Source organism: Canis lupus, chromosome 4, assembly GCF_003254725.2.
Source record: "Canis lupus dingo isolate Sandy chromosome 4, ASM325472v2, whole genome shotgun sequence".
NCBI lineage: Eukaryota > Metazoa > Chordata > Mammalia > Carnivora > Canidae > Canis > Canis lupus.
The window spans coordinates 23477378-23497359 of NC_064246.1; the positions used below are offsets into that span (position 1 = coordinate 23477378).

The window sequence follows — 19982 nt, forward strand, 5'->3', positions numbered from 1 at the left end:
CATTAGGTCTGTTCCTAGGTACTGAACATGCTGTAGCATTTTTTGCTTTTGCTTTTTCTGGTGGTATTTATTTATTTATTTATTTATTCATGAGAGACACAGAGAGAGAGGCAGAGACACAGGCAGAGGGAGAGGCAGGCTCCATGTAGGGAGCTCGACATGGGACTTGATCCCGGGACTCCAGGATCACGCTGTGGGCCAAAGACAGGTGCTAAACTGCTGAGCCACCCATGGATCCCCTCTGGTGGGTTTTAAAAGATAACAGTAAATAGTAAGGAAGATGCTTAATATTCTTTTATTATTCTTTTATTATTGCTTTATTATTGCTTCCTTAAGCTATCTAGAATTGTCTTTATGTTATTAGGCCACAGTGCTAATAACTTCAGTTAGAACACATATGGAGACAAAGAGCACAAAATAAATATTTCATAATTGCCAATGGCCAAGATCCAGATTCTAAGTCATACTATCATTATCAAATGAATTTTAGCATTAACAAGAAATGATCCAAATCAATAAATGCTATGTAGCATTCCAGATAAATCCGATGACCTTTCTCTGCACCTAGTTATGAAAAAAATCTCTGACTTCTATATAAGATTTAAGACCATCAGCTAATGTTGCAGTTTGTCAGTGCAGAGAATGAAGCCATTAATAATCATGCTTCAATAGTCTCATTCAATTTTTATTAACCTACTTTAAGGATTAGAGGCTTTTTAGAAATTATTTAATAATAGTAATTATTAACAATCTCTCTTGCCTAGAACGAATCTAGAATTCTTAATAGTTATTTGCTAAATACTTAATATTCTACTTAATACAGATGTTAAGGCTCATGGAGAAAATTCTTCAAGAAGGGACGCCTGTTTGGCTCATTGGTTGAGCATCTGCCTTTGGCTCAGGTTGAGATCCTGGGGTCCTCAGATCGAGTCCCGCATCAGGCTCCCTGCAAGGAGCCTGCTTCTCCTTCTGCCTATGTCTCTGCCTATGTGTCTCTCATGAATGAATAAATATACACAATCTTTTTTTTTTATAAAGAAAATTCTTCAAGTTAATTCATCAGAAATATGTTTATACCATCAGAAATATAGTATAAAACAACAGAATTTACGAATTAAGAATAAAGGGGGGATACAAATATGTGAATTCTAAATTATAAGAAGCCAAGTTGTGTGGAAATAAATTCATTTAAAAACATGTTTTCCTCATTCCATTGGTACTGGCTACAGACTAAAGACAATAGCTATAAGAATTGTTCTCAACTTCAGGTATAAACAGCAAAGTTGAGCCTTATATTTGCTAAACTTCCTTTTGGAGAAAAAAAAAAGTTACATTCTTGCTTTGTTACCATGTTACCCAATGCTTTAATAGAGTAGATATATCTATAGTGAATACCATTACAAATTTGTAGTGAATATCATTATAAACCTGTGGTTATTGTCATGTAGTTTACATCCTACGAAAAAGAAATCAACTGTATAGAATGTTAAATACTGATTGATAATTGCCAAGGAGAAAAAATAAAACAGGAAAGGGGTTTAGGAGGTATGTATGTTTAAGTGTGTGTGTGTGTGTGTGTGTGTGTGTGTGTGTGAGTGTGTGTGACAGTGTTTAAAACTTTTAAAGGTGTTTAGTTTCAGATAAGCCAAAGAGGGCCCCCATTATCCAAAGCACATACAGAGAAGAATAAGACAGACATGCCATTGTTGATTATAAGCACAAGAAATTGTTGCCAAATTGACTGTTATTCTGGGTGTGTGTCCAAGATATTCTTGTTTAGCTAAAAAAAATAAAACTTCTAAAAAGTTTAAATATGAAGAATTGACTCTATTTAATGGGTGAAATTACAATACCATGCTTTTTAAGTATTATGTATGTAGTATGTATTTATATAACATGCTTTTTAAAAGAAAAGCTGGGACAGCCTGGGTGGCTCAGTGGTTTAGTGCCACCTTCAGCCCAGGGCCTGATCCTGGAGACCTGGGATCGGGTCCCAAGTCGGGCTCCCTGCATGGAGCCTGCTTCTCCCTCCGCCTGTGTCTCTGCCTCTCTCTCTCTCTCTCATGAATAAATAAAATCTTTAAAAAAAAAAAAGAAAAGAAAAGCTGTTTTCTCTCTCTCTCATTTTTTTTATAAGGGTTTCCAGCTTTATTTTTACATTGTTGTCTACTCCTTTTTTTTTTCTTTTAAGGTAAGCTCTGTGCCCTATGTGGGGCTCAAACTCATGACCTCAAGATCAACAATTGCATGGTTCACTGACTGAGCCAGTCATGAACCTCATAAAAGCAGTATTCTTGTTTTTATTTTTAGGAGAAGTAATTATAAATCAAGAAGGGAAATGAAGGATTTGCTATACATAGCTGTCAAATTTTATTTTGGACAACATAGTAGAGTTGTTTTTTTTTTTATTCTTTCAAGTGGGCCTAGCATTTTATTTTTTATTTTTTTATATATACATAGTTTTTTTATTGGAGTTCAATTTGCCAACATATAGCATAACACCCAGCGCTCATCCTGCCAAGTGCCCCCTCAGTGCCTGTCACCCAGTCACCCCAACTGCCCACCCACCTCCCTTTCCACTACCCCTTGTTTGTTTCCCAGAGTTAGGTGTCTCTCATGTTTTGTCATCCTCACTGATATTTTCACTCATTTTCTCTCCTTTCCCCTTTATTCCCTTTCACTATTTTTTATATTCTCCAAATGAATGAGACCATATGTTTGTCCTTCTCTGATTAACTTATTTCACTCAGCATAATACCCTCCAGTTACATCCACGTCAAAGCAAATGGTGGGTATTTGAAATTTCTAATGGTCGGTTAATATTCCATTGTATACATATACCACATCTTCTTTATCCATTCATCTTTCGATGGATACTGAGGCTCCTTCCACAGTTTGGCTATTGTGGACATTGCTGCTGTAAACATTGGGGTGAAGGTGTTCCGGAGTTTCATTGCATCTCTATCTTTGGGGTAAATCCCCAGCAGTGCAATTGCTGGGTCATGGGGCATTTCTATCCAATAACAATGAGACTGAAGAAAGAGAAATTAAGGAATCAATCCCATTTACAATTGCACCCAAAAGCATAAGATACCTAGGAATAAACCTAACCAAAGAGGTAAAGGGTCTATACCCTAAAAACTGCAGAACACTTCTGAAAGAAATTGAGGAAGACACAAAGAGATGGAAAAATATTCCATGCTCATGGATTGGAAGAATTAATATTGTGAAAATGTCAATGTTACCCAGCACAATTTACACATTTAATGCAATCCCTATAAAAATACCATGGACTTTCTTCAGAGAGTTGGGACAAATCATCTTAAGATTTGTGTGGAAAAAAAAAAAAGATTTGTGTAGAATCAGAAAAGACCCCGAATAGCCAGGGGACTATTAAAAAAAGAAAACCAGAGCTGGGGGCATCACAATGCCAGATTTCAGGTTGTACTACAAAGCTGTGGTCATCAAGTCAGTGTGGTACTGGCACAAAAACAGACACATAGATAAATGGAACAGAATAGAGAATCCAGAAGTGGACCCTCAACTCTACGGTCAAGTAATATTTGACAAAGCAGGAAAGACTATCCACTGGAAAAAAAGACAGTCTCTTCAATAAATGGTGCTGGGAAAATTGGACAGCCACATGCAGAAGAATGAAACTAGACCATTCTCTTACACCATACACAAAGATAAACTCAAAATGGACAACTCAAAATCCTAGAGGAGAACACAGGCAACACCACCCTTTTTGAACTTGGCCACAGCAACTTCTTGAAAAATACATCCAATGAAGGCAAGGGAAACAAAAGCAAAAATGAACTATTGGGACTTAATCAAGATAAAAAGCTTCTGCATAGCAAAAGAAACAGTCAACAAAACTAAAAGACAACCTACAGAATGGGAGAAGATATTTGCAAATGACATATCAGATAAAGGGCTAGTATCCAAGATCTATAAAGAACTTATTAAACTCAACAGCAAAGAAACAAACAACCCAATCCTGAAATGGGCAAAAGACATGAATAGAAATTTCAGAGGAAGACATAGACATGGCCAACAAGCACATGAGAAAATGCTCCGCATCACTTGCCATCAGGGAAATACAAATCCAAACCACAATGAGATACCACCTCACACCAGTGAGAATGGTGAAAATTAACAAGACAAGAAACAACAAATGTTGGCGAGGATGTGGAGAAAGGGGAACCCTCTTGCACTGTTGGTGAGAATGTGAACTGGTACAGCCACTCTGGAAAACTCTGTGGAGGTTCCTCAAAGAGTTAAACACAGTAGAGTTTTTAAAGTATACAGAGGTCCCAAATGTCAATCCATTTGGGCAAAGTGTTCATATTCTTCAAAATCATGGCAATTTCTTGAACACTACTACTGAGTTTATCAATTTTGGAAAAAAGACCAGCTACTTAGAAATACTGATGATAGTCCTGCCTTGTCTGGCTGTTTTATATTGCTGTGGCTGGTTTTCTGTTGGAAATCTTCAGGACAGCCCCTGTTGTCCACCAGAATAATAGGTTAATGAATATGCTAATGCATGTCCCCTAGTCCCAAATCACTCCTTGGCAAATCTTTTGGTGTTTAAAGAATTGTATTCTCTCCTGCAGGATGATTTGGGAACCATTTACTGTGTCTAGATTGTAATGAAATTTTGTTAACCACAAGGAAGATGATCCACTGAGAGCCTCATTTCCTATCACCCTAGAGGCAAGTTAGGACATGGGAAAGAACTGATCTGAGTGTAATTCCTGTAGCACATTTCCTCCCATGGTTTGTTGGATAAGTGGACAATGCAATGTGCAACATTTGGATTACAAGAATGCTTGAAATGCCTGTTATCTACAGGAGAGTTTATGACCAACCTTCCCATAGCCAGCCTGAGAGAAGGAAGAGGCACTACATAAATTATGGCTTATCACTGCTGAACATGTAACCACAGACTTGTAAAGCCAATCAACAGGAGCCTAGATGCTGGAGTTGGCTTAGGTTCAAACTCTGAATCATCTATTTACTCTGGGACTTGGAGCAAATTTTTTTGTTTGTAACTCTCCATATGCCTCAATTTCCTTACCTGTAAAATGAAGATTATAGTAGTGCAAATATTATAAGGTTGATGTAAGGGGAAAAAATATATATATAATTGAAGTCTCCAAAGAAGAAGAAAGAGAAGAAAAAAGTATCTCAAGAAATAATGGCTGAATTTTTTTCCAAATTGGATGAAAACTATAAATCCATAGATGCAAAAAGTTAAAGAACGCCAAGATAAGAAACATGAAGACTACTACATCAAGGCACATAATAACACAAATGAAACAAACAAAATACTGTGCCCCAGACTAGGGCAGTGGCTCTCAACCAGGGATGATTCCTTCTCATCCTCAACCCCAAGGGGACATTTTACAATCCTGAAGACATTTTTGATTGCCACAACTGTGAGAGGAGAATGAGTGTTCTATTGACATCTAGTGGGTAGAAACCAGGAATGTTGCTAAACCTCTTACAATGCACAGGACAGCCCTCACAGCAATAAATTATCCTGCCCCAAACATCAAGAGTGCTAAGGTTCAACAACAACAACAATAAAGAATGCTAAGGTTAAGAAACACTAGAGGCATATAATAATAATCAAAATGCTTAAAACCACTGATATAAAGAGAAAGTCTTAAAATCATATTCTTATTATATTTTCTCATTCCTGACAATATAGAAATGACAATTCACCCTTGAACAATACAGGCTTGAACTGTGTGTGTGTGTGGGGTGTCTACTTATATGTGATTTTTTTTTGATACAGTACAATACTGTAAATGTATTTTCTCTGTCTTATGATTGTATTAATAACATTTTCTTTTCTAGTTTCTTTATCGTAAAAATACTTTATATATATATGTATATAATACATACAGCATACAAAATGTGTTAATTGAACTTACGTTATCTAGTAAGGTTTCCAGTCAACAGTAGACTACTAGTTTTGGGGGAGTCAAAAGTTATATATAGATTTTTTAACAGTGGGGGGTAAAGGGGAATGTCAGCACTCCCGTCCCCAGTGTTGTTCAAGAGTCAACTGTATGTGACATTGTAATAATACTAAGCACTTTTTGTAAATCACCCACTACGTTTAAGCTAGGAGCTGACCACCAAGATGTAAAGGTGCCTGGACCAGTAGAGCTACTTAAGTGGTTTCCAGAATTTAAGGGTCAGTATGACTTTTACCTCCTCTAAAATGACTGAATTAAAGGAGTTACACAACATGCTCGGTAATCTGAAGGTTCTGTTCTGTGGTCTTTCTGATACTTAGAAAGGTATGAAGGTAATAGGACTGAGCAGTGGATGCAAATTAAAATCTCATTTCAGCTCAACAAACATTTCCAGGGGACTACTGCCACTGTATATAGTAAAGATTAGTACAGTTCTCAAAGTTGGTCTCTTCATCAAATGTAATACTCTACCACATCATGCTTATTGAATGCAAATTCTATTTAAAGTTACAAAAAAGGCTTAAAAACTCCTACCAATTCTGCTTGTTTTTTTACTGACAAGATTTATGGATCTTTTAAAATCAGATATGAAATAGCATTCTATGATGGGGTATTACGAATTAAAAAACCCAGAGATTGCGTACCTACTAAATACTAGGCACTGAATTAGGTACTTTATATTTATGATCTCATAATCCTCAAATAAGTAATTTGGGTTTGGTATGATTGTCATCTTCATTTTATAAACAAAACAGATGAACAAGTTCACTGACTTGCCCCTAATCACAAAGCTAAGAAGCGGTGGGACAGGATAAGTCAATTCTGGAAAACCATACCCTACCAAAATAACAACTAACTTTAACAATACTCAATTTAAGATTTGAAATTTTCTTTTACTTAGTTCACTATTTTGGATCTTCATAACAAATTGATGTTTATCTACATTGTCAGAGCATTGGACCACCATGTGAATTTATTCAGACACTTTTGTATCAAAGACAGCTATGGTAAGGCGTATTAGCCTATATTTCTTCATTTTTTCTGTCAACGGAGGGAAGAAGAGTAAGAGTGGTCAGATCTATGGCAGAACTGTGTATTGTGTATGTCATTTGTTAAAAACTACCTTAAAGTTTTATCTTTACAGATGACTAGCCTAGAGAAGGGAAGTAAAAGGCAGTTATTTTTGTTTGATATGTCACAAATGAAAAATAAATTAGAATCACCTCTTTCAAACATACAAATCCGATCTCTTTCGTTCAATTTAGGTAGATTTTAATAGAGTATACACAAAAAGCTAGAAACATATATTTTTTTATTTGTTTGTCTGAATGGTTAAAAAAAAAAGCCACATAGAGTAGCATACTTATCAACCAAATAATTTAGCTTTAAGAAATCAGCAATTCATCAGTGCTCTAAATAAGTCAAATTTGAATTTTGTGTCTTAAGATGTAATCCTCTAAGATTCAAAAGTGAATATTCAACACAATCAGAAAAACTAAGCGCATTTTCTCCTTTAATGGAGAAATGATAGATCAATATGTGTTTTAGTGGGGAAGTAGAAACATTAATAAAGGCTATAGGACCAGGCAATGTATAATCTATTTCAACAGAATATAGGGCTTCAAACACTTAAAAGCAGATTTAACTTCACAGTTGTTTTTTTTCTTCACTTTACTTTGATACTTTTTCTCTTTTCTCAGGTGGTTCTATATACAAGTTATATAGAATTCAAACAAACGAAACTATATGTAACTTATAATTCATGAACTCTACAAACATGTCTTGATTCCCCCTCTAGTCAACTTTTTTTTTTAATTCCTGTATGCTCCTATAAGTGAATAAAAAGAAAAGTTTATACTTACTAGAAAGAACAGTTGTAAGGAAAATGTAGTCCGAAAAGGATATGAGTCCACATTCTCCAAGGGTATAGAATATACTGCCTTCATCAGCAAATTTTTCTCGTTCCTGGGCAATTTTCTATTAAACGTATGGGTCCCACAAAAAGATAAAAAGAAGATATAGCAGAATAAAAACACAAATAGTTAGAGATGAATCGCCATTTATGTGACAGTTTTATGCTATGTATCGATAAGCATTTCTCTGATGGCCATTCCAAATTAATGGATCCTTTACAGTTTTTAAGATGATTAAAATTGTACGACAAAAGATGATTTTGTTGGTTTCAACACTGGCTTAATATGAACACTAGAAAATAATTTTAATTTTATGAACTGCTATTTGACATACACTGACCCACTTTAGGACTGGTTTTGTTTCCTGGGTTTAAAAATAATCCACCTGAATTGTTGAATCACTACCTTGTACACCTGAAACTAATATAACACAGTATGTTAACTATACTAGAATTAAAATAAAAACTTCAAAAAGTAAAAAAACAAAATTAAAAACAATCCACCTTTTTCTGTAGAGACATATGAAGTAGGAAAAAAAAAAACAAAAAACAAAAAAAATGCAATCAGTATAATTTGCCCAAATGAAGTCACCTAATTGCCCAAGAAAAACTACACTACTCGTGATCAGAAATGAAGAGGTAAGCAGCTATTTTCAAGGCCCACACAAATGCTCAGAAAACTAATTTCTGAAATACTAAATTTACTTTTTACCTGAAGACCCTCAAGAATCTTAGGTTTGGAACGTAGGACAGTTTGCAGAGCAAACAGCTCCTCTGAAAGATAATGGCAAATCAGACATGCACACTAAGATTTAGGCATGATTTAATTTAGTTGTATTTACTAATACCTTGCTGGAGGCTCCTAAGTTTCAGCTATTTGACGAAACTCTCCTATAACTTAGATTTTATTCTAAGTATATATTCATTTTCTTTAATCTACAAAACTCACAAAGAGTTAATTCTCAGCCTTAGTAACAGCCTGTTTGGCAAGTAAGTCATCTCCTCCTGTGTGTTTAAGCAAAGCTACCTGTTTTTTGAATTCCTAGCCAAATGATAAACTTAGTGGTGACACTGAAGATATTTTCAAAAACTGAAAAGGATCCACCAAAGAGTTAGGGTTGGAACTAATTTCCATAAGTTCTGGACCAACTAAAGATATTCAAGGAATTATTCTGAGTACCAAAAATAGAAATAGGTTTTAAGAACCCAAACCAACAAAGAGCAGTCAAAGTAATAATGTCATGCAAGCACAAAATAAGAAGCAGCATTGCAAGCATAACCTCAGGAGGAGTATCATGAAAACTAAACCAACAAGCACCACCACACCAGCATCCAGGTATACAACTATCCAATAGGTTACCTCTGTCTAGTGAAGATGCCACCATACACCACAAAGGAAAGAAAACTTGTTAACCAATTGAAAATACAAGAACCAAATGAATCATCATGATCTTTTCAATAAACCTATCCAAAATAGCCCCTACTGGGTATTTGCTTATTTGTATAAAACAGTAAGCATAATCAGGTAAAAAGTCCATAGTTGAATGCTAACCAAGCAATGAGGTTCTGACGGCACGTTCTAGTTAGGACTTCTTTGTCTTATCTGAGGTGGACAGAAAGCATGGTCCTGTTTGACAGCATTTAGAGATTATATCTTTGAACTGACAACAAAAATGAGCATATAGTCCAAAGTGTTCAAACTAAGGTTAGATCTCATATCACACCTGATCTTCTACCAAGAGATTGAATACAAATTTCAGACGAAAAAAAAACTTCTGGAAGAGAACTAGAGCAGCAAAGCCTTTCACTGGGAAGTTAACATTTTAATTTATCAAAAAAGGGAAACAAATGGATTACATTTTTCATAGTATCCAAGGTACCGTAAAAATAATGTATGTGAATAAGAAAAAATTTAAAAAAAGAGAATAGGCTCCCAAAGGCATAACATTACTAACTAGAATAAACATACATGAAAGCTGAGTACTTTGCATTAATTATGTAATGATTATACAGAGAGACTGTAATAAGCCAATAAATAAATATTGGAATCCAGAAGTTGAGACACACAAAAGTCTAAAGACAGAGAGAGTGAAAAGAGGCAGCTAAGACAAAGAAGTATATCTAACATTTTTTCTAACAATCATCTGAGCTATGCTGCTGTTCAGAAGATGTCAAAAAGATAAGTCTAATTCTGTTGGTAATTTTTAATTTTGATATAATTTCAAACTTAGAAAAGTAGAAAGATCGATATAAGAAATTACATACTTTTTTCCTTGTACACTTTTTACTCAGATTCACCACGAATATATATATTACCTTAGTTGCTTTATCATTTTATGTAAATATTTTTTTATCTCTGCAACTTCAATACACATGCCCCTTTACATTTAAATATTTCACCATATACTTCCTGTAAACAAAGACTTTCCCTTACATACTATAGTATAAGTTTAATAAACCAGGATATTTAATACTGATACATACTATTATCTAGTCTTTTTTAAAATCCAGTCTTTTAAATTGTTAACTATTTCAATAATTTCCTTTGTAACTATTTTCGCCCCAGCCAAGATGCAAATCCAACATTCATAAGTGGCATTAGTTGTCATGTCTCTTTAACCAAAACAGCTTTTTTGCCCTTGTTTTTTCTTTTGAAGGTTTATTATTTTTGATTGTAGTAAAATTTATGTAACACAAATTCACCATTTTAACCATACAGTATGTGGGTCTTTGGGTTTCACTTCTTTCACATAACATGTTTTCTAGGTTCATCTATGTTGAAGCATCAATTAGTACTTCATTTCTTTTAATCAGCAAATAATATTCCATTGTATATGTACCATGAGTTGTTTATCCATTCATCCACTAAAGGATATTTGGGTTGTTTCAAGCTCTTGACTATTGAAAACAGTGCTACTATGAACATTCATGTGCAAGTATTTGTTCGACTATCTGCTTTCAATTCTTTTGGGTATATGCCTAGGAATGGAACTGCTGAGTCATATCATAATTCTAGGCCAAATGTTTCTCAGAGCAGCTGCACCATTTTAAATTTCTACTACCAGTGTACAAAGGTTCCGATTTCTCTACACCATCATCAACACTTATTTTCCTTTTTTAAAAAAATTATAGCCAGGGCACCTGGGTGGCTCAGTCAGTTAAGTATCTGCCTTTGGTTCCTGTCACGATCTCAGGGTCCTGGGATTAGACCTGCATTGGGTCTCTCTCTCTACCTCTGCCCTATGCCACCACCTCATCTCTCTCATGCTCTCTAATAAATAAAATCTTTTTTTAAAACTACAGCCATTCTAGTGGGTGTAAAGTGGTATTTCATTGTTGTTTGATTTACATTTCCCTAGTGCTTTATAGTGTTAAGCATGTTTCATGTTTTTGTTGGCCATTTGTGTATCTTCTTTGGAGAAAGGTCTATTCAAATCCTTTGCCTATGTTTTGAATTGGGTTATTTGTCCTTTTGTTACTGAGTTGTAGAAGTTCTTTATATTTGCTTTTCTTTTTTTTTTAGTTGTTTATATATTCTATATACAAAACCTGTATCAGGTATGATTCGCAAATGTTTTCTCCATTCTGTGCATTGTCTTTCTACTACCTTGATAATGTCCTTTGATACACGAAATGTCTAAATATTGATGAAGTTCAATTTGCTTGTGCTTTTGATGTAATATCATAAGACTCTACCACCAAATCCAAGGTTATAAAGATTTCTCCTGCATTTCCTCTAACAGTTTGGTAGTTTTAACTTTTATATTTAGGTTATTGATCCACTTTAATTTTTGTATGTAATGTGAAGTAGGTATCCGACTTCATCTTTTGCATGTGAATATCCAGTTGACTCCCACACTATTTGTGGAAGAGGCTATTCACCACAGAATGGTCTTCACACTTTGTTGAAAATCAATGGTCTATAAATATATGGGTTTATTTCTGGGGTCTCAATCTCATTCCATTGATATATATGTATGTCTATTTTCTGCCAATACCATACTGTTTGTTTTTATAATTTTTAAAAATCATAGTAAAATATACATAAAATTTTTTAAAGTGTAAAACTCAGTGGTAGTAAGTACATTCACACTATCACCACTATCTAGTTCCAGAACTTCACAGGACCACCACTATATAGTTCCAGAACTTTTTCATCACCCCATTTGGAAACCCCTTCCAAAGGGTCACACTCCATGCCCCCCTTCTTCTAGCCACTTATCTATTTTCTGTCTCTATGAAGTCACCTAGATATTTCATATAAATGGAACCAAACCTAATTATTTTCTTAGTAGGCTACTTTGCAGATAACAATTAACACCTCAAGTTTACAGGAATCTAGTCTGAATTAATACTATGCTTCGGTGTGCCTGGGTGGTTCAGTTGGTTAAGCTCTGCCTTTGGCTCAGGTCCTGGAATTGAGCTCCACATTGGGCTCCCTGCTCGGCGGGGAATCTGCTTCTCCCTCTCCCCCTGCTTGTGTTCTTATTCTCACTCAGTTGCTCACTCTCTCTCACATAAATCAATGAAATTTTAAAAAAACACAACTTAGTTTCAATAGTGTTAAAACAAATTCTGCTCATGTTTATATTTTCATAAATTATATTATACAGTATTCCCATTAACATAGATTTATAATTATTATTTTATGCATTTATTTGTCTTTTAAATCACACACACAAAAAAGGAGTTAAAAACCCAAAATATGAGATGCCTGGGTGGCTCAGAGGTTGAGCATCTGCCTTTGGCTCAGGGTGAGATCCCAGGTCTGGGGATCGAGTCTTACATCAGGCTCCCTGCGAGGAGCCTGCTTCTTCTTCTGCCTATGTCTCTCCCTCTCTCTCTGTCTCATGAATAAATATTTTTAAAAAGACAAAATGCAATCACACTGGCTTTTATTTACCTGTGTTGTTATGTTTACTGGTGTCATCTGTTCATACAGATTCAAGTTACTATCTAGTTTCCTTTCATTTCAGCCTTTAAGGACTTGCAATAGCCCCCCCCCCCTTTTTTGGTAGGGTTGGTCTACTAGCCACAAACTCCCTACTTTCACAATTTTTTGTCTAAGTTTTTGACAGTTGGATTATAATGTATCTCAGGGTAGATATCTGGAAATTTATCCTAGTGTAGATTGACATATTTCATTAATTTATTTGCAAAGTTCTCAGTCATTGTTTCTTCAAATACTACTCTCTTCTCTTTCTCCTTGCCTTCTAGGATTCCTATCATACATATGTTGGTACACTTAATGTCACAAAGGTATCTTAAACTCTGTTCAATTTTCTTCTTTTTCTCTGTTTCTCACATTGGAGAATATTAACTGACCTATCTTCAAGTTCATGGATTCTTTTTTACTGACTGTTCAAATTGGCTGTTAGACCGCTTTGGTGAAATTCTCCTTTTGGCTATTGTACTTTTCAGTTTCAGTTTTCACTTGAAAGTTTTTTGAAATTTCTCTTGGTTGATATTTTCTCATGTTTCCTTTGAGTTCTTTGCCTCTGGTTCCTTTTAGGCCACTGAATATACTTAAGATAATGGATTTAAAGTCTATAGTAAGTATAATGTCTGAGCTTTCTCAAGGATAGTCCCTATTCCTTTTTTTCCTGTGAAATGGCACATTCTTTATTCTAGGAAAGCAAAATTTGTTGTTGAAAACTTGACATTTTGTGTATTATAATGTGGTAACTCTGGAAGCCATATTCTCCCTCTCCTCAGGGTTTGCTGCTGCTGCTTGTGTGAGTTATAATTATTTCTTCAGTGACTTTCCTAAATTATTTTTGTAAATACTGTATGCTTTGTCAAGCAAGATCACTCAAGTCTCTGTTCCATTACCTGAGTGGTCACCTAGTGATTTGACTGAGATTTCCCTAAATTCCTGGAGCCAAAGATGTATATGTGGGAATACTCTCCAGGTCTTTACAGGTTGGCTCTGTGTTGGGGATTCTTTCAATGCTTAGCCATTGTTTAAGAATCTGCCTTTGCCTTCACTTCTTTCTTGCACAGAAGCTAAAAGGTAGCCAGAGGTGAAAGTTTAGGGTCTGCTAAGGTTCTTCTAGGTATTCGTCCAGCTCTGGACATGGAAGGTCTTCCAGATTCCTCAGTGTATGATGGAGCACTTCAAAGTCCTTGTTCTCACTATCTCCAGCTACAGGCTCTTCATTTTCCAGGCTTTTGGGTTTATTTGCTGCTTGTCTCAGGCTGCTGTGGCTAGTACATTTACCTTTAAATGCTTTTGGCAAATGCCACTTGGGAGGCCACCCCAGGTCTCAGAAAGTTCTAATGTAGGCAAAACAAAGGCAAGCTAGCAAGCTGATTCCTCATTGATCAGACAAGTCAATGCCCACATACATATTCTCCAAGAACAAGGTCTGCACTGCTCACTCTGGTACAAGCAAGCTGTACCAGAAATGGGAGACACAATCGTTATGGCTGTCATTGTGCTGAGGAGTGGGGAAATTGTCATCAAGTAACACCACAACCTTATTTTACCAAATTTCAGCATCTTCTTTCTTCTTTAAGCACTCCTCTGGTTGTTTTAAGTCTTTGCTTAGATTCCAGAGATCTGAAAAAGTTGATTGATGATTTTGCCAACTTACCAACTGTCTACTGGAGAGGTGTAGTTTTGAAGTTAACCTACTCTGCCATTTGCTCTCTCTTTGTACTTTTTGACCTTGAAAAACTTGAAAAGTGAATTATACTAAAGAATATCCCTCAATTTAAATTAGGCGGAAGCTTTCTCGTAATTACATTCATATCTGTCTATTATAAGCTAAGAATTCATATTGGTATCCTTAATTTCATTCTAATACTGTGGGGTACAACACAGTCTTATCCCTTACATACATGTTATTCCCCTCTCCAATAGGGAGAAAACTGGTTCCCATTATCCTCAATATATTTACTCATTTGCTTAAGCTGAGAATCTACAGAGTAAATTCACAATTGTTAATCATGTCATCTAGACTTCAATATGTTTTAAGTAAAATCTATTTTCAGTAAAATGCACAAATCTAATATACAAAATAATGAGTTTTATAAGTATATATATATATATATCTGAGTAACCCACATTCCCATGAAGACATAGAACATTTCCACTGGAAACATTTCCGTTGTTTCTTTTATGCTCCTCTACAGTTAATTCTCAATGTATTTTTATACCATTGATTGGTTCTACCTCTTTTGGAAGTTCCTTATAAATGGTATCACCAGTATATACTCTTAGGTGTACAGCTTCTTTAGCTCAGCACAATGTTGAGGAGAATCATTCATACTGTATTTTTCAGTAATTCATTCATTTTCATTGCAGAGAAGTATACTACTCTCAATAAAAGTGAAATAATTATAACTTTTATATAATCATAATGCACACATATTATTCATTCCTTAATGTACAAACACAGGTGTTTTGAGTTTTTGGCTGTTTTGACTTGCCTCAAAGTTGCTGTACCTTTTTTACTCACATCATCAATGCATGAGAGTTCCAGTCACTCCACTTCATTGCCAACATTTATGTTGCCAGTCTTTTTAATTTTAGCCATTTGAGTGGGTAGGTAGTGTCACCTCATTGTGGTTCTGTTATACATTTCCTTGCTGGCCAATCTTATTGAGCACTATTTATTGGAAATTACGTATTTGCAAAATCCAAGTCGTTTGCCCATTTTTAATTGGGTTCTTTTTCTTTCTTTTAATTACTAATTATCATATGTCCTGGGTATAAGACTCTTTTTTCATGGAGTCTGACCTGGGTAGCCTAGTGAATCTTGCCTGCTGTTCTGCATGTTCTTATGTAGACCTTGTTTCCTTATGGAATGAATCAGGGTTGGTCTGTATGACCAACAAAAGATAGCTTAAGTCATAATGTGTGACTTCTGAGTCTGTCATAAAAGGTACATTGCTCTGTTGGAGGGAAGCTAGCTGTCATTTGAACAGAGGCAGGACTATGGAGAGCCTACAGGGAGAGGATCTGAGGCCTCCCAAAAAGAGTCAGTAGAAGATATTTTAGTGAGCCACCTTCAAAATGAATTTTCCATCCTCAGCCAAGCCAGATGGCTAAGGCTTTAGCGAACCTCTGACTGCAACCTCATAAAAAAAAAAGTCTGAGTCAGAACCATCTAGACAAATTGCTCCCAAATTCCTTATGCACAGAAAACTTAAGTGACAAGAAATGATTATTATTGTTTTAAGCCACTAAGCTTTGGATTTGTTACTTAGCAACAGATAACAAATATAGTCAGATACATGTATTAAAAATATTTTCTGCTTGTTTGTGGCTTATAATTTCTATTTTATGTTAACAATGAAAAGTTTTACATTTTCATGAAGTCTAATTGATTTTTTCCTTTATGGTTATTGTTTTTTATATGCTAATAATTTTTTGCCTCTCTTTAGTCCATAAAAATCGTCTCATATTTGCTTTTAGAAGCCTTATCATAGATTTTATATTTAGGTCTATGATCTATTCCAAGTAAATTGTGTGTATAGTGAGGGAAGGGGTAAGTTTTATTTTTTTTTTAAATATAAATTTGTTGAAAACAAATGATTCCTTTCTCCATTTAACTATTTTGGCACTTTTGTTAAAAATTAATTTACCCATTTACCAAAAGTGTGGCTACTTTTTCTATATTTTCTGATTTGAGTAGTCCATTTTCTTTTGAAGGTCTTTTGATTACTTACAAAATGTCTGTATTCCAAAGTACAAATAAACATGAAATTATCTGAATGGTTGAAAAGGTAGCTTAAGATTGTGCATGACATGCATTTGAGGTCATGGTTTAGGCTTAGCCTCCTTCACTATTCCATAATGTAAAGTGTGTGGAGATAATAAAGATGTCAACGAACATACCTTCAATTGTATATTGATTAAGAATTACTACTGGAACATATCTCCAGAGGGACTATATAGTAACACCTTACAATGCTATTTTAGTGTGATTTTTCTCCAGGAAGGCATCTCTTTCTCTACTGCCTTACATGGAATATGTCCATGTTTGCAACCCTCAGTCCTCTCAAAGAGAAAATATTTCTATTAGTGCAGCTATATATGAGATCTCTGCTGAATTGAGTAGAATGATAGGAAAGAGAAGCCAAAGAAGGCCAAAGTGCTCCATATAAGAAAAAGATGAAGACATCTGAAAGATACAGAAGGAAAAAGGACCCTAGAAAGGTGAACAAAAAAAGGAGGGGACGTGACAAGGATAGAAAGTATCAAAGTCAGGAAAAACAGGAAAGAGAAAGCATGTATGCACATATGTATACATGTGTTTAAGAGAAAGAAGAGAGAATGTGTATGTTTTGCAATTGCTCCTTAAAAATGAGAATGATATTCAAAGAGGATTTTTAAATTAACCATACTATACAGTATACTTTGTGCAATGTTATCTTCTAATTCGTTCTTAAAGGTCTACATTGTTCTTCCATGCTTCTGGAGTTGTGGTAGGGATAGCAGGAGAGAGAGAGAGAGAGAGGGAAGTCATGTGTATGTTTTCCAAGGCACCAACTTGTCAAAGAGTGGCACAAGTGCATTTAAGATTCACCTAATTATTAACCCTAAGAATTTATAAGTGGGTTGAGTATCCACAACTCCAAAGATGATTCTTAAAAAATTCATGACATTAATCAAATATACCAAAACTGCCATAAAACTATCAAATTTGATTTCTCAATTTTTTTTAAAGCTAGGAGAAGAATCAAATAAATACATCAAAATTTGAGAGGAAATGAGAGTTACTACAAAACCAATTTTTAGACATTTGGTTTTATATGACTGTTTCTTAGCTGGCCTTTATAAATCAAAGGCCTGATTCTACCATAAATAATATCCTCAAACCAACTAGCCATGGCACGTAGGGAACTGTGAAAATATAGATATTTGAGTTTGATATTGATAAAATTTTGAGAGTCCCAAAGTATGGTGAAAATGGAAAAATCTAGATTCAAGGAAGGAAAGTGAAGGGAAGATTTTTCATTATTTTTTCTTACCCCCAGATCTTATCAATGTTTAATCCTGCAAACTGAGAATGTGAAGTTAAATGTTTCTTCACTTAATATTTTGAATAATGTTGAATCCTTGACTAAGTTTTAAGTCATTCTTTTCCCCTAGGCAAATATCATTTGTATACTTCAAGGATGAAATGGGGGCACATTCCAAGGAAAACGTAATTTTCCTTAGCAGATTGATAATAATGTTCACTTTCTCTATCTCAGAGGTAGTTATTTATATCTTTTGTTACTAATGAAATTTATATCATACTAATGAACATTTATAATGTATTTTTACTAGGAAAATCTATCATAAAGATTTGTATTTAATTCAATGAAAGTAATACATTCAATGTAGAAAATAAACATCAAATCAAAAGGAAGAAATTTCTGTATATAAAAGTCAAAAGAAGTAGAATATAGGGGCACCCTGGGTGGCTCAGTGGTTTAGTGCTGCCTTCGGTCCAGGGCCTGATCCTGGGAGATCCAGGATTGAGTCCCATGTCAGGCTCCCTGCATGGAGCCTGCTTCTTCCTCTGCCTATGTCTCTGCCTCTCTCTGTGTCTCTCATGAATAAATAAAAACTTGAAAAAAAAAGTAGAATATATTTCAAATGTATTGTAAGGCCATGTAATGTGAGATTAATATATTAAAATATAAGTTTAGCAAAAAAATTTATAGTAAGGGTCTAGGAGAAACTTGCTTTCATCTTAAAGTTCACAAGGTAATATTTAGCAATACTTCAGTATATATGCTGAAAATGAACAGCAGCAGGTATTTTAAAAAGAAATAGTAACTGCTGATACCTTCCAGACCATTATGCTATTTCATTATTGTTATTTTTTAAAGTATAGTACACATACAGTGTTATATTAGTTCCAGATGTACAACATAGTGCTTCAACAATTCTATACATATTTAGCACTCTTAAAAGTTACATATAAAATTCTAGTCCAATCACTTAAATCTCTGACATTAAGGCTGAAATGTAGAAATGCAGGTCAATTGAACAGAAGAGCTTTTCTACTAAATTTACTGACAAATATTACTCCTTTTAAAGAACAAAATTACGTAAAATATTTCAAAGCACTGTGCTCACTGACTTAAATAAGGGAGATTTAACTGTTTTACTATTCATTTATATGACCTAGCTTAAGATCTTATGTTTTGAGATTGAAACCACAATTACAGACTCACTACCATAAAACATTCAAATTACTGAACTCAAGTCAAAACAAATAAATAACCTCATATGGTCCTGTTACTGACCTCAACTGCATCATATCCTGAATCTTTTTATTTTTAGGTAAACAGAAACACTTAATTAGAAACTTAAAGCAAATCATATCCTATACATGTGTAAGTGTTATACTTCTCAGTGAGTCTAAAAGTGAACTGAGCAGCTTAGTCAGTTAAATGTCCAACTCTTGGACTGGCTCAGGCCATGATCTCGGGGTCGACAGATCAAGCCCCACAATGGACTCCCTGCTCAGTGGGAAGTCTGCTTCTTTTCTCCTTCTCTCTGCCCCTCACTCTGCTTATGCACATACATAGTCTCTCTCTAAAATAAATAAGTCTTGGGCAGCCCAGGTGGCTCAGCGGTTTAGTGCTGCCCTTGGCCCAAGGTGTGATCCTGGAGACCCGGGATTGAGTCCCACGTTGGGCTCCCTGCATGGAGCCTGCTTCTCCCTCTGCCTGTGTCTCTGCCTCTTTCTCTCTGTGTGTCTCTTATGAATAAATAAATAAAATCTTAAAAAAAAATCTTAAAAAAAAAACTGTTTTACCAGGATGGTTTTAAGCTAAAGCATCTATGCTATGGTTTCTGACAAATCATATAAACTTACATAACACTGCCAAAGCTGCAGGTGCCGTTAGGAGCCTTAGGACTGGGAATTCCAGTCATGATTCTAATTCATTTAATACTCACTGTGCTCAATGAACTTTAACAGGGTTGATAAACATAGGGCCAGTAATTTTGCCTTTGAGGACTAACTAGATGAAGCCAAAGAGAAAATCATATCTAGGAGTTTAATCTCATTATTTATTCTAGTTAATATTCACTTTTCAAGTTCTGTAGTTCAAAATAAACTTTCTAT

At 35.0% G+C, this 19982-nt stretch overlaps 1 protein-coding gene across 13 annotated transcripts in view; it reads right to left on the reverse strand.

The window, feature by feature from the left end:
• MICU1 (mitochondrial calcium uptake 1) overlaps positions 1-19982 on the reverse strand; it is a 248629-nt gene that overhangs the window by 104229 nt on the left and 124418 nt on the right. For all 13 annotated transcript variants that reach the window (XR_007410155.1, XM_025434857.3, XM_025434851.3 and 10 more), the window contains one exon: positions 7856-7970. Coding sequence is in view for 12 of the 13 variants with exons in the window: in XM_025434857.3 (XP_025290642.1) it covers positions 7856-7970 (115 nt within the window). In the remaining variant the exon portion in view is untranslated. The remainder of the gene's footprint in view (positions 1-7855; positions 7971-19982) is intronic.